Source organism: Neomonachus schauinslandi, chromosome 2, assembly GCF_002201575.2.
Source record: "Neomonachus schauinslandi chromosome 2, ASM220157v2, whole genome shotgun sequence".
Lineage (NCBI taxonomy): Eukaryota > Metazoa > Chordata > Mammalia > Carnivora > Phocidae > Neomonachus > Neomonachus schauinslandi.
Window position 1 is genome coordinate 168,436,251 of NC_058404.1, and position 12,817 is coordinate 168,449,067.

Below are 12,817 nucleotides of genomic sequence, written 5' to 3' on the forward strand. Positions count from 1 at the left end.
CTAGTTTCTGTTCACTAACTTTTAAAGCTGTTTTTCTGTTGTTACTGTTTTTGTTGTTTTTTACTGTCTCCATGTTGTACTTACCCTTTTAATTTTGTTCCAGACTCATATTCAGCAAGTCAGAGGACGCCTGCTTTATACAGGAGGTCCTGGACCTGGAAGAAATAAAAATGGCCAGTGATAACTGTCCTAAGAAGACTGCACGCTCATTTCTTACTTTTAGAAGAACATACTTGCAAATCATGACCATCACTAGAACACAGTTATCTTGAGCCCTGCTCTACCCTTGCTGATGTTCCATGAATACTGGAAATACATTTTCTTTGTTCTAATTCCAGCCTCTGAATCAGAGCCAAATAGAGTGGGTTCTTCATAAATATGCATTGACCACCTGACAGGAGTATTAATGTAGGGCAGGGCCCTGATTAGCAAATGTTACCTGCAGGAGGCAAAGGAAATACCACAAATGAAGATAAGATGCTATTAGTAGATTTCATTTTTTCTTGAGGCTTGGGAATAGTCACTATCTCTGTGGTCAAACCTCCCCAGATCTCTCCCTGCAGAATCTGAAAGCAGCTCATATAAAAGGCCTCCATGTAAGGCCTCTCTTCCACTGGGTGCTGGAGGAAGAGCACAAGATGAAGGAAGAAGGAAACTGCTTCTAACTTAATTTATTCCTTTCTTGCCATTTCAGCAGCTCACCAGAATCTACCTACGTAAAACCTTACATCCTAACTCGATGATAAAATCAGCAATAAAAAAAAAAAAATACCTTGTTTCCATAACTTGTTAGCATAGAACTCGGTATATAAAAGGTAATGAGGTTACGATGATCTCTAGGATACGAAGGAGATTAAAATCTAGTATTTATTTATGGATTTTATATTAGGACACTCCCCCCCCCCTTTTCAGGTACAACTACTGCACCCAACTTCCTGCAGGTTTGAGTAAAAGCAAAAACCCAAAACAAAAAAAAAGTGATTTTTGAACCACCTGGCCCAATAGTTGAATTTATTGCAATTCCCGAGCTTTGTCGGGCTGCAGAGCACGCACTGGCGGGACGCACCGGCCCACTCGCAGGCTGTCCAGACGCACCCAGGCACCAGTGGCAGGAGGAGCACCAGCTCCGGGGAAAGCCCGGCCTCAGAGCCTGTTGCTCGTGGGCCAGGCAATGGAGCAAGTGCAGCTCAGGCGGCGGGGGTTGGTGGCCGCCCTGGGAGGCTAGAATTCCACCCAGGCGGCGAACTCGCGGGTTCTTTCCATTGCCCGGGCTGGGACTTAACCCTTAGCGTCCCAACCTCTCTCGCCCCTCGCCTGCCCACTCCGCCCCAACACCACTTCCCAGACCCCGGACAACTCCATTGTTATTACAAGCCAGAGGGTAGCAGGAAGGGATACGCGGAGATGCAGGCGCCAAAGCACCCCTTCCTTTCTGGGCAAGACTTAGGAGAGTCAGAACAGTGTTGAGAAAGGACAGGACGAGCCGAAGCTGCAAGGCGGAGCAAGGGCGCCCAGCGGGGACGAGGAGGCTGGGAGCTGACCACCCTGCCCCCTCAGGAATGGTACGGTCCGGAGCAAGGCGGGAAGGAGGAGGTCCTCCCGGGTCTCTCCCCGCCCCTCTCCCGACTTCGCCGCCGCGCTGCCGCGGGAGCGAGTGAGCGCGCGCCCCGGCGACCCCTCCCCCGGCGCGGGCACCCGAGCTCCTCCCCTCGCCGGGCCGCCCCCTCCGCGGCTGCAGGGAGAGCTCGCCTAGCTCTGCGGACGCCGCCACCTTCGGCCCCTCTTCCTCCTGCTCCGGCGTGCGGGGGCAGTCCGGCGGCGGCGCTGCCCTGGGTGGGCGACTGGGCCCGCGCGGCGGCTGAACACTCGGCGCGGCGCAGCCAGGTCTCCAGCCTGTGCGGCGCCGTGACAGGTGCAGAGTCCCGATTAAGGCTCCACCTGCGGCGGTCGCCGCGATGCCCACCATGCGGAGGACAGTGTCGGAAATCCGCTCCCGCGCGGAGGGTGAGTGGCCGCCGCAGCGCTGGGCTGTGCGCCCAGCGTGCACGGGGGTGGCTCGGGGCCAGCTTGGGGTCGGGCCGTGTGTGTATTAGGGAAAAGATGCCCCGTCCCACCTCTTCCCCTAGGTAAGTCTGGCGGTCGCGCCTGGTCCCTGGCGGACCCTTCTCGCTGCGCCGCCTCCAGTGCACTTGCAGACCCCTTCCCGGCTCTAGAATCCCGGAATTGGTGTCCTCGGCCGGAGCCCCAAGTCTTGCTTTACACCGCAGCGTGACCATTCGGTTCCTGTCACCGAGCGCTCTCGTCCTGCCCACCGCCCTCCCCACTAGCGCACAAGCCTTCCCGTCTCCGCTTGGCTTCTTCACCCTTGTGAACAGATCCCCAGCCCGCCGCCCCCGCCTCCGGCACCCACCTTTTTGCAGCCCCCACACCACGGCTCCCAGAGGAGGGGAGTGCCTTTCCCAGATGCAGGATCCTTTGATCTACAGCTCCTTGTCTCTTAGAGCGTGAGGAGCCTTAATTGGGGCTGGGTGCTCAGCGGGTTCTGGGCAGTACAGTCTCTGCAATTTTCTTTCCTGCCATGGAATCTCTACCCAGCTTCCATCCGAGATTTCGGTTTTTTTCCTTTTACCTGAGATCCTCACTTTGGCCACCTGAGCTGACTTTTTAGCAAGGGGGAAGCTGTTTTCTTTGCTCCACCCAAGGCCAGCTGTTGAATGGCTACACCTGTCAGCACTGAGCAACAGATGTCCGAGGGTATAGCAAGTCAGCTTTTGGAGGCCGAGGCATCCTCTTCAGCTTATCTGAGGAGTTCTCAGCATTCTTCCTGGCAAGTGATGGTCACTCGGTAAATATTTCTTGATTTTGCTTATGGCAAAGCCAAGATTGTACATATCTAGAGATTTCTTTTTCTTGTTTTTCTGTCCCATAAACCAGTACTTGAATCCTGCAAAGAGTGGAACAACATGTTTTTGAGAACTAGTCTATCTTCCCATTATCCCTGCTCCCCCACCCCATCTTTTAATGTGAGGCAGGTGGGAAAGTGGTTTTAGAAAAAAGATACAGCAGTTAGGAGAATAGGACTCCAGGGCTTGCAACAAGCGATTTTATTGTTTTTCCTCCTTTATTGTTTTTCCCCCTTAGAGTCTTCATGTAAAAATATGGGGGCATTGAGTTCTAATATCTATGGTTTACTGATTACAGCGTTTAGGCAATACTAAATGAAACTGCTCAGAGTAGGTGTCTGGGCAAGAGTCACAATTGACCTGTGCCTACACAGGAATTTAGTACATACTTCTTGTTATTTGTACTGTAATGAAAAAAGTATTTAAGACATTACAGTTTTAGATACAAGATGAATAAAGGGTCGTGTTATTTTTGAAATGTACACAGTAAAAAATTCATTCTTTTTTTTTTTTAATACCTCTGAGTGAAATGGATGACTATTCCTAGTCACTACCTGAGTAAGCCATACAGGTGATGAAAATATAGTGGTAATAATTGGGATTGTTTTTTCAAATAGCAGCCGTTGATGAATCATATATTGTGGGAAATGAGGAAAAGAGAAAAGACCAGAAAACAATGCAAAACCTGTGGCATATGAGAGGATTTTATTAGTATTAAAAGGCTACAGTATTGTTTTTGGTTGTCCTGTGTATTTTTCAAAGCATTTTCTCAAAGATTGCCTTATGGACTCTCACAACATTCCTGGAGGTAAGTGAAGGTGGTCTCATCTGATGGTTGAAGGAATTGTGGCCCAGGTGGTTGAGGTGCTTGCCCAAGGTCACGTAGTTAGTTCAGTGACACATTTGGATGTAGAGCTCTGGGGAAATAAGGACTGTTTTTTATTTAATCTTTGTATTCCCTGTGCATGCAGCACAGTGTCAGGCAATGACCCTTCCCTCCCATATTGGTTGGTTTCAGTTTATTATGTGCTTGGTATTTTGCTCAGGACTATGGTGAGGGCAACATAAATAATGACTGTGGGCTGGATATGTGGCTCACTGCCCACCCTGCCCACACTTTTCTTTCCTAAGGAATATTCTCCTTTGACAGTTCCTGCTGCCTAAAGGGCCTTGTTCTGAACTGCAGCCCCTTTGGCTCGGCTGATTGGACTAGGACTAGTCATGGCTCGGCTCATGACTCAGGGGCAGACACTTGTAACCTTGTGGTTTGGCTCAAAAAGGTTCTCTATGGTGATCATCTCTATTGTGGGAAGAGTTAAGCTTAGAGACGTAGGGTGAAAATTGAAGCAGAAAGGGGCAGAGGTGAATAGGCTAGTAGAGGAGAGAATGGCTGGCTCTAATGGGTCCTGTGAATGCTGCTGATGTGAGGAAGCAGGAACTATGGTGAACAGAGAAAAATAGGAGAGAGAATGGATTAGATGGAGAGAATGGGGCAGAGACACAGATGCTGAGAAGGGGTAGCTCGACCTTGGAAATCCTCCCTGAGCTTGCTAGTCCCTGTTCCCAAGTACTGTTAGAATAAGCTCTTTTTTCCCTTGAAGTGACTTGAATGGGTTTCTATTCCCTGCAACCAAATTGGCCAGATGTGTGGCTGTCCTGTGTGCACGTTATTTACATCCAAATTGCGGCTAAAGAACTTCCGTGAAATAATGAATAAATAGTCTAAGAGTGGATGTTATTAATAGAACATGGTGCTTGCTATGGGAGACATAGGTCCCATTGGCAGTCAGGACATAGAGCATGAGGCCTGCTCAGCGAACACTTCATTGAGAAATAATTTGGGATGAGTGCTTCCCAAACTTTAAGGTGCACACAGATCATCTGGGGATCTTGTTAGGTATAGATTCTAAATCAGTAGGTCTGGGGTGGGGCTGCAGCTGTTGCATTTCTGACAAACTCACAGGTAATCCTGGATGGCTCTGGCCTTCAGGTCTGAGTAGCAGGAATCCAAAGGATATTGCCTTTTTCTGTGTTTTTTTTTTTTTTCCAATAGTTGGGACGGTATTGAAGGTAGAGAGTAACCAATTGAAAAACTGGTGAACGTCAACATGGCTTATTTGAGAGATCTTACGGAAATTGGCCAGGAGCAGAGGGAAGTTTGGAAAGAGAGGGTATAAATTTGGATAGGTAAATTCCTGCTAGATTACAGGGCATTTCAAATGCCAAGATGAGTCATTTGGATATAGAATCAAGTATTTGAAGATCTAATCCATTTCTCATTCAAGCATGATGCCAGTGCATGATATCTAACAGGGCCAGTTAGGAGCCAAATCATCATAGGGGAACGACATCCGCAAAGAAGTGTCTTTCGAAGATACGTCTGGAAGCATGTTGGATGGTTTGGACAGAATGGCACTGTAGACAGACTCTGTCATTAAAAAAAAAAAGGAAAAGAAAAAAGTCTAGTAATGACAAAGGCCAGGAGTATTTTTGGAGTGGAAAAGTGAGAATGGGAAGGGAGGAATCAGAGATTATTTCTAAGTAAAACAGAAGCTCATTCAGCAGATATCTGTTGAGCTCCTACAAGTACTGTTCCTGGCACTTGGGATACATCGGTGAACAGAATAGAAAAAGCCCTGCTCTGGAGGTGTTTACATTTTAGAGGGGCAAGAGACCAGACAAACACAATACATTAACAAATTGTAGAATTTGTTATGTAGTAAGTACTATGGGAAATAGAACAAGAAGGTAAGATGCATAAAATTGGTGGATGGATTGCAACTTTAAGTAGGTTGGTTAGGTTGGCCTTCACTGAAAAGATGACATGGACCAAGTGAAGGAGTTAGCCCTGTTGGGATCTAGGGAAAGAGTGTTCCAGGCAGAGGGAACAGTCACAGCAGACACCCCCAAGGCAAGAGAGTCAGGAGGGTTAAAGGAACAGTGTAGGGGAGAATAGTAGGAAAGGAGGTCACAAAGGTCACACCGTAGGACATAGCAATACAGGGCAGGAGATAAATGGATTAAAATGAAAGGAAGTTTTCAAGCAGTAATTTTGAATTTTAATGTTTACAAGATCTCAGGTATCTCATTGAAACTATAATTTCCTAGGTGACTCATGAAGATTTTCTTCAGTAGGTCTGCAGTAGGACTGGGAATCTACATTCTTAATGAACTTGCTTGGATATTCTGGTATAGGTGAAACACATTTTGAGGAACTCTGCTTTAGTCTTAAAACTGCTTGGGAAAATCTATTAAGATAAGGAAATTGAGAAGGAGGGTCCATACAATAAGAAGTAGGAATTGTGGGATATCCAAAGGGATGTGTTTTGAAGATACTTAGAATTGGAGGTTAGATGTGGGCAAAATCAAAGGGGAATCTTGAGTTCAGAGGTCATAGTTGAAACCCTGATAGTAGACATATTTTCCAGAAAGCAAAACAGGATAAAGTTGAAAGCTAAGAATTCTGAATTTCTTCGTTTTTACCCCAGCTAAATCAAATGGTCTCTCAATACAACATTAGGAGTGCTAAAAACAGGGACTAAAATTATGGTGGCTTACACAAAATTTTGTCACTCTGGTAAAACTAGTATGGAGGTAGGCAGTCCAGGTCAGCTATGCGCAATTCATAAAGTCAGAAGGAACATTGCCTCTATGCCTTTCTGCTTCAACATCTTCCATGAAGTTATAACGTGGTTGCTGGGGTTCCAGCCATCATGGAAAAGTTCCAGGTAGGAAAAAAAAAAAACACAAAAAAACCCCCAGAAAGATGAGAGACCAAAGGGTTTACCTGGAAGTACCACACACAGACTCATCCTAATTTTACTTTGGCTTCCATCTGCAAGGGAAGCTGGGAAATGGAGTTTTCTAGCTGGGCACATTACTCAGTGTTTTATTACTAAAGGAAAAAGGAAGAATGGCTGGTGGGTGGGTAGCTAACAGACACAATCACCATCAGGTATTCAGATTGTTATAAGGCTCTTGCTTGCAATAAAGGAATGTTCTAGAGCTCATATACAAAATAATAAGCATTAGGTTTTTCAAAACTAAGGAAATGTACACATACGTGTCCAAAAGTTTACATTTTCTTCTGCTGAATATTATAATGCTAAAATGAAAGACATCCATTTGATTGTGTAAAACATGTGCTAAGTAATAAATTTAGTTTAGGTATTGTTTTTTTAAACTAATCTGTAAAAATGACAACTTTAAAATGTTTGTATTTTTACAGAATGTTATGTCTTATTAAAAGATAACAAAAGGAGCATTCAAGTAGTTTTAGTAAGAATTGTTAAAGGGAAATTTGGGGGAGGCGGTTTCATTCGTCCAGGTAAAAGATGACTAAGATTATTTGTTCCTTTAACAAGCATGTATTATTCACCTGCTGTGTGCCATCTAATTTGGGTGATGGGACAAAAAGGTGTGAATGAAGGAGATCCCAAAGGAAATCTGGAGATGGGTTAAAGATTTATAACTGACATAGCATTGTGAGAGGGAAGGTGTATGAGTGTAGTGATCCTTTGCGTAATTAATATTTGAGAATCCCCAATACATGTCATCTTGCTTAGTATAATTCTGGAGATATTAAGTGTGGCAGAACCAAATTGTTAGGATTTTCTAGTCTATAGCCTATTGTTCACGTTTTCATCGTATTACTTCAAGAACAGTGAGAATTGAATCATGAGCCTACTTTACAACCATAGGAAAGTTTGCATGATCAGAGTATACTTTTGAAGTTGGTGAAATGTTTGCTGCCTGGGTTTCTATTCACAGAGTTTCATTAGAAGGTAAATGTTGTAAAGGCAACAGTTTCATTCTTCATTACTAGCTGGAGCCCACATCTTTCAAAGCTATTATTCTGTGGATTGTAAACCCTCTAAACTAAAGGTAGGGATTTTTGTCTGTTTTGTTTACTGATACATGGCTCCCACTGAGAACATTGCCAGGAATGTAGTAGAAGCTCAGATACTGTTGAATGAATAAGTGAATCTTGTGATCTAGAGGTAAGATGATCTAGAGATGCCTTACAGTCAGACCTATAAGACACCCTCCTCCTGGAACCTGAGCACCACAATGGGAGCAATTTACAAAAACAAAAAACAAAGCATGTGAACAGTGTGATCTGTTTACTGCTGTACACGGCCCTCACAGCTTTGCCTGACATAGTGGCCCTTCGTGTTTGTTTGTCAGATGAGTGGATAACTCTGAACTTTGCTTTGAATGGAAGAGCTTAATGTTGTTCTCTTGATTGTAGAAGTGTAACACTTGCTCATTGGAAAAAACGCATACTGCAAAAGGTGTCAAAAAGACAGTAAAAATCACCCCAAACTATGCCATCCAAATATAACTACTGTTAACATTTTAGCATATATCCTTTCCAACTATTTTCTAGGAGAGGAGAAATAAGTTTATTAAGAGAAGTGAGATCATACTCTACATAATTTTTAATCTTTTTTTTTTCCCCCACTTAGTATTTCATGGGCATCCTTGGCTATCAAATACAGATTTTTGTAAACTGCCTGAAGGATAGAATTTTTGCCTACTCTCACTGTTTATATCCTCTGCCTAGAGCTGAGCCTGGAACTTAGTAGGGGCTCAATGCTATTTGTTGAATACATAGAGCATTAATTTTATGAAAGCTCAGCATTTTTATGTTAGTATATAATTACTAAGGAATCCTCTGTGACATTTAGGACATTTAGATCATTTTAAGGTTTTTAAAAACAATTCTTGGATAAGCAGTTTAGACATATCTGTATACTTTTCTGATTATTTCTTTGTAAAAAGCCCCTAGAAAAGGGATTCCTGGATCAAAAGTATGTACATTTTAAATGACTGTTGATACATGTTTCAAACTTGTTGGAAAGATTATACCAGTTTATACACCCACTGAAAGTGAACAGGAGTGCCTATTTCTCTCTCTCTTCTCCATCGTTGGATTGCCACTTTTTTCATCCTTTAAACGTACAATGCAAAAAATGAACCTCTAAGTTTACATTGCTTTTAGTTATTAGGTTGAATATATTTTGGTAAGCTTAATGATTTTCAATTTTTTTCTGAATTGTTTATTCATGTTCCTTTATGAAATTTGTTTTGTATTGAATTTTAATTTTCTCATATGTTAAAGACACTATTTTCTGTTTATAATTTACCTTTTAACTTCTATATTTTCTAGTGTGTATGCTAATTTTCATAAACATTTTTAAAATTAAAATTTTTTGAAGAATAGTTGACACACAATGAATGTTAAATTAATCTCAGGTATACATCATAGTGGTTCAAACTTCTCTATTTATTATGCTCTGCTCACCACAATTGTAACTACCATCTGTCACCATACAATTCCATTACAACACAATTGACTATATTCCCTATGTTGTACCTTTCATCCCTATGATTTATTTATTCCATAACTGGAAGCCTGAATTTCCCACTCCCCTTCAGCCATTTTGCCCATTCTCCCACTGCACCCCCCCCCCACACCCGTCCCCTCCAACAACCATCGGTTTGTTCTCTGTACCTGTGAGTCTGTTTCTGTTTTTTGTTTCTTTGTTCATTTGTTTATTAGATTCCACATATAAGTGAAATCATATGTTGTCTTTTTCTGGCTTTTTTCACTTAGCATAATACCCTGTAGGTTCATCCATATTGTCTCAAATGGCAAGATGTTCCTGATCTTAGAGGAAAAGCCTTCAACTTTTCCCCATTGAGTGTGATGTTAGCTGTGGGTTTGTCATATATGGCTTTTATTATGTTAAGGTATGTTCCTTCTAAAGCCACTTTGTTAAGAGTTTTTATCATCAATGGATGTTGAATTTTGTCAGATGCTTTTTCTGCATCTTTTGAGATGATGATATGGGTTTTATCCTTCATTTTGTTAATATGCATCATGTTGATTGATTTAAGGGTATTGAGGCATTCTTGCATGCCTGGGATAAATATCATCGAATCATAGCAAATGATTCTTTTAATGTATTGTTGAATGTCGTTTGTGAATATTTTGTTGAGATTTTTGCATATATGTTCATCAGGGATATTGGCCTGCAGTTTTCATTTTTTGTAGTGTCTTTGGTTTGGGTGTAAAGGTAATGCAGGCCTTGTAGAATGAATTTGGAAGCTTTCCTTTCTCTCCTATTTTTTTGGAATAGTTTGAGAATAGGTGTTAAGTCTTCTTTAAATATTTGGTAGAGGGCGCCTAGGTGGCTCAGTTGGTTAAGCAACTGCCTTCGGCTCAGGTCATGATCCCCGAGTCCCGGGATCGAGTCCCGCATCGGGCTCCCTGCTCGGCGGGGAGTCTGCTTCTCCCTCTGACCCTCCCCCCTCTCGTGCTCTCTCTATCTCATTCTCTCTCTCAAATAAATAAATAAAATCTTTAAATATTTGGTAGAATTCACCTGTGAATCCTTTAGGTCCTAGATTTTTGTTTGTCAAGAGATTTTTTGATTACCAATTCAATTTCGTTATTCGTAATAAGTCTGTTCAGATTTTCTATTTCTTCTGATTCAGTTTTGGATGATTATATGTTTTTAGGAATTTACCCATTTCTTCTAGGTTGTCCAGTTTGTAGGCATGTATCTTTTTATATTAGTCTCTTATTCTTTGTATTTCAGTGATGTTGGTTATTTTCTTTCATTTCTGATTTTATTTGAGCTCTCTCTTGTTGAGTCTGGCTAAAGGTTTATCAATTTTGTTTATCTTTTGAAAGAGCTATCTCTTTGTTTCCTTGAAATAGATAGTAAAAATATAGAAAAAACTCATTTATTTCCACTCTGATTTTTATTATTTCCTTTCTTCTAACTTTGGGCTTTACTTCTTTTTCTAATTTCTTTAGATATAAAGATAGATTGTTTATTTGAAATTTTTCTTGTTTCTTGAAGTAAGCCTGTAACATTATAAACTTCCCTCTTACAACCGCTTTTGCTGAATTCCAAAGATTTGGGACTCTTGTGTTTTCATTTGTCTCCATGTATTTTTTTTTTTATTTTCTCTTCAATTTCTTCATTGACATATTTGTTATTTAGTAGCATGTTATTTATCCTCTGCGTTTGCATTCTTTTCCAATTTTTTTCTCATAATTGATTTCTAGTTTCATACTGTTGCAGTCAGAAAAGATGCTTGATATGATTTCAGTGTTCTCAAGTTTACTGAGACTTGTTTTTGGCCTAAGATGTTATCTGTCTTAGAGAATGTTCCATGTGCACTTGAAAGAATGTATATTCTGTTTATGAATGGAATGTTCTATATATATCTGTTAAGTCTATCTGGCCTAATGTGTCATTCAAAGCCATTGTTTCCTTATTGATTTTCTGTCTGGATGATCTATCCATTGATGTAAATGGGCTATTAAAGTCCCCTACTATTATTGTATGACTGTCCATTTCTCCCTTTATACCTGTCAGTATTGGCTTTATGTATTTAGGTGTTCCTGTTTTGGGTACATAGATACTTACAATTGTTCTATCCTCTTGTTTGATTGTTTCCTTTATTATTATGTATGCTCTTCTTTGTCTCTTGTTATCCTCATTTTAATGTCTATTTTGTCTGATATAAGTATTGCTACCCTGGCTTTTTTTTTTCTTGCAGTTTCATGGACTGTCTTTCCCATCGCTTCATTTTTGGTCTGTATGTGTTTTAGGTCTGAAGTGAGTCTCTTGTATGCAGCTTATATAGAGGTCTAATTTTTTTGTCCATTCCATCACTCTTTTTCTTTTGATCAGAGCATATAGGCCATTTACATTTAAAGTAATTATTGATAGATGTGTACTTATTGCCATTTTATTAATTGTTTTCTGGTCATCTTTATAGTTTTTCTCTGTTCCTTTCTTCTCTTGCTTTCTTTCCTTGTGATGGATGACTTTCTTTAGTGTTATACTTGGCTTCCTTTCTCTTTTTGTGTGTGTGTATCTGTCATAGGTTTTTGGTTTCTGGTTACTATAAGGTTCATATGTAACATTCTAAGTATATAGCAGAGTATATTAAGTTAATGGTTACTTAAGTTTGAACATATTCTGAACTTCATTTTTACTACTCTCTCCACGTTTTATATATATGTTGTCATATTTTACATCTTTTTTATTTTGTGAATCCCCTTAACTAATCTTTTAGATATAATTGATTTTACTACTTTTGTCTTCTAACCTTCATTCTGGCCTTAAAAGTGATTGCTCTACTACTTTTACTGTGTATTTGCTTTTATTTGCAAAATTTTTCCCTTTCATAATTTTCTTCAAATTATGGCCTTTACTTTTCCACTTAAAGGAGACCCTTTAATATTTCTTATAAGGCCAGTTTAGTGGTGATGATCTTCAACTTTTGTTTGTCTGGGAAACTCTTCATCTCTCCTTCAGTTCTGAATGATAGATAACCTTGCTGTGTAGAGTATTCTTGGTTGTAGGGTTTTTTTTCCTTTTAACGTATGAATATATCTTGCTACCCTCTTCTGACCTTCAAAGTTTCTGCTAAAAAATCAGCTGATAACCTTATGGGGTTTCCCTTTTACCTAACTAGTTGGCTCTCTCTTGCTGCTTTTAAGATTCTCTCTTTATCTTTAATCTTTGACATTTTAATTGTTATGTGTCTTGGTGTCGACCTTCTTGGGTTCATGTTGTTTGGGGCCTTCTGAACTTCCTTGGACCTAGATGTCTGTTTCCCTTCCCAGTTTAGAGAAGTTTTCAATTATTATTTCTTCAAGTAAGTTTTCTGCCCTTTTCTCTCCTCCTTCTGAGACCCTTATAATGTTAATATTAGTACACTTGATGTTGTCTCAGAGATCCCTTAACCTATCCTCATTTTTTAAAATCTTTTTTTTTCTTTTTGCCATTCAGCTTATATGCTTCCCATTACCCTGTCTTCCAGATCACTGATCTATTCTTCTGCATCCTCTAATCTACTCATGATTCCCTCTGGTGTATTTTTCA

The 12,817-nt window shown here is 40.8% G+C and overlaps 1 protein-coding gene across 1 annotated transcript in view; it reads left to right on the forward strand.

Annotated features, from left to right (window-relative positions):
* The first annotated feature begins 1,750 nt into the window (after positions 1–1,750).
* Positions 1,751–12,817, forward strand: part of ATP8A1 (ATPase phospholipid transporting 8A1) — a 222,138-nt gene continuing 211,071 nt past the window's right edge. The window contains exon 1 of the mRNA XM_044912996.1: positions 1,751–2,004. Coding sequence (XP_044768931.1) covers positions 1,956–2,004 — 49 coding nt within the window. The 5' untranslated portion in view covers positions 1,751–1,955. The remainder of the gene's footprint in view (positions 2,005–12,817) is intronic.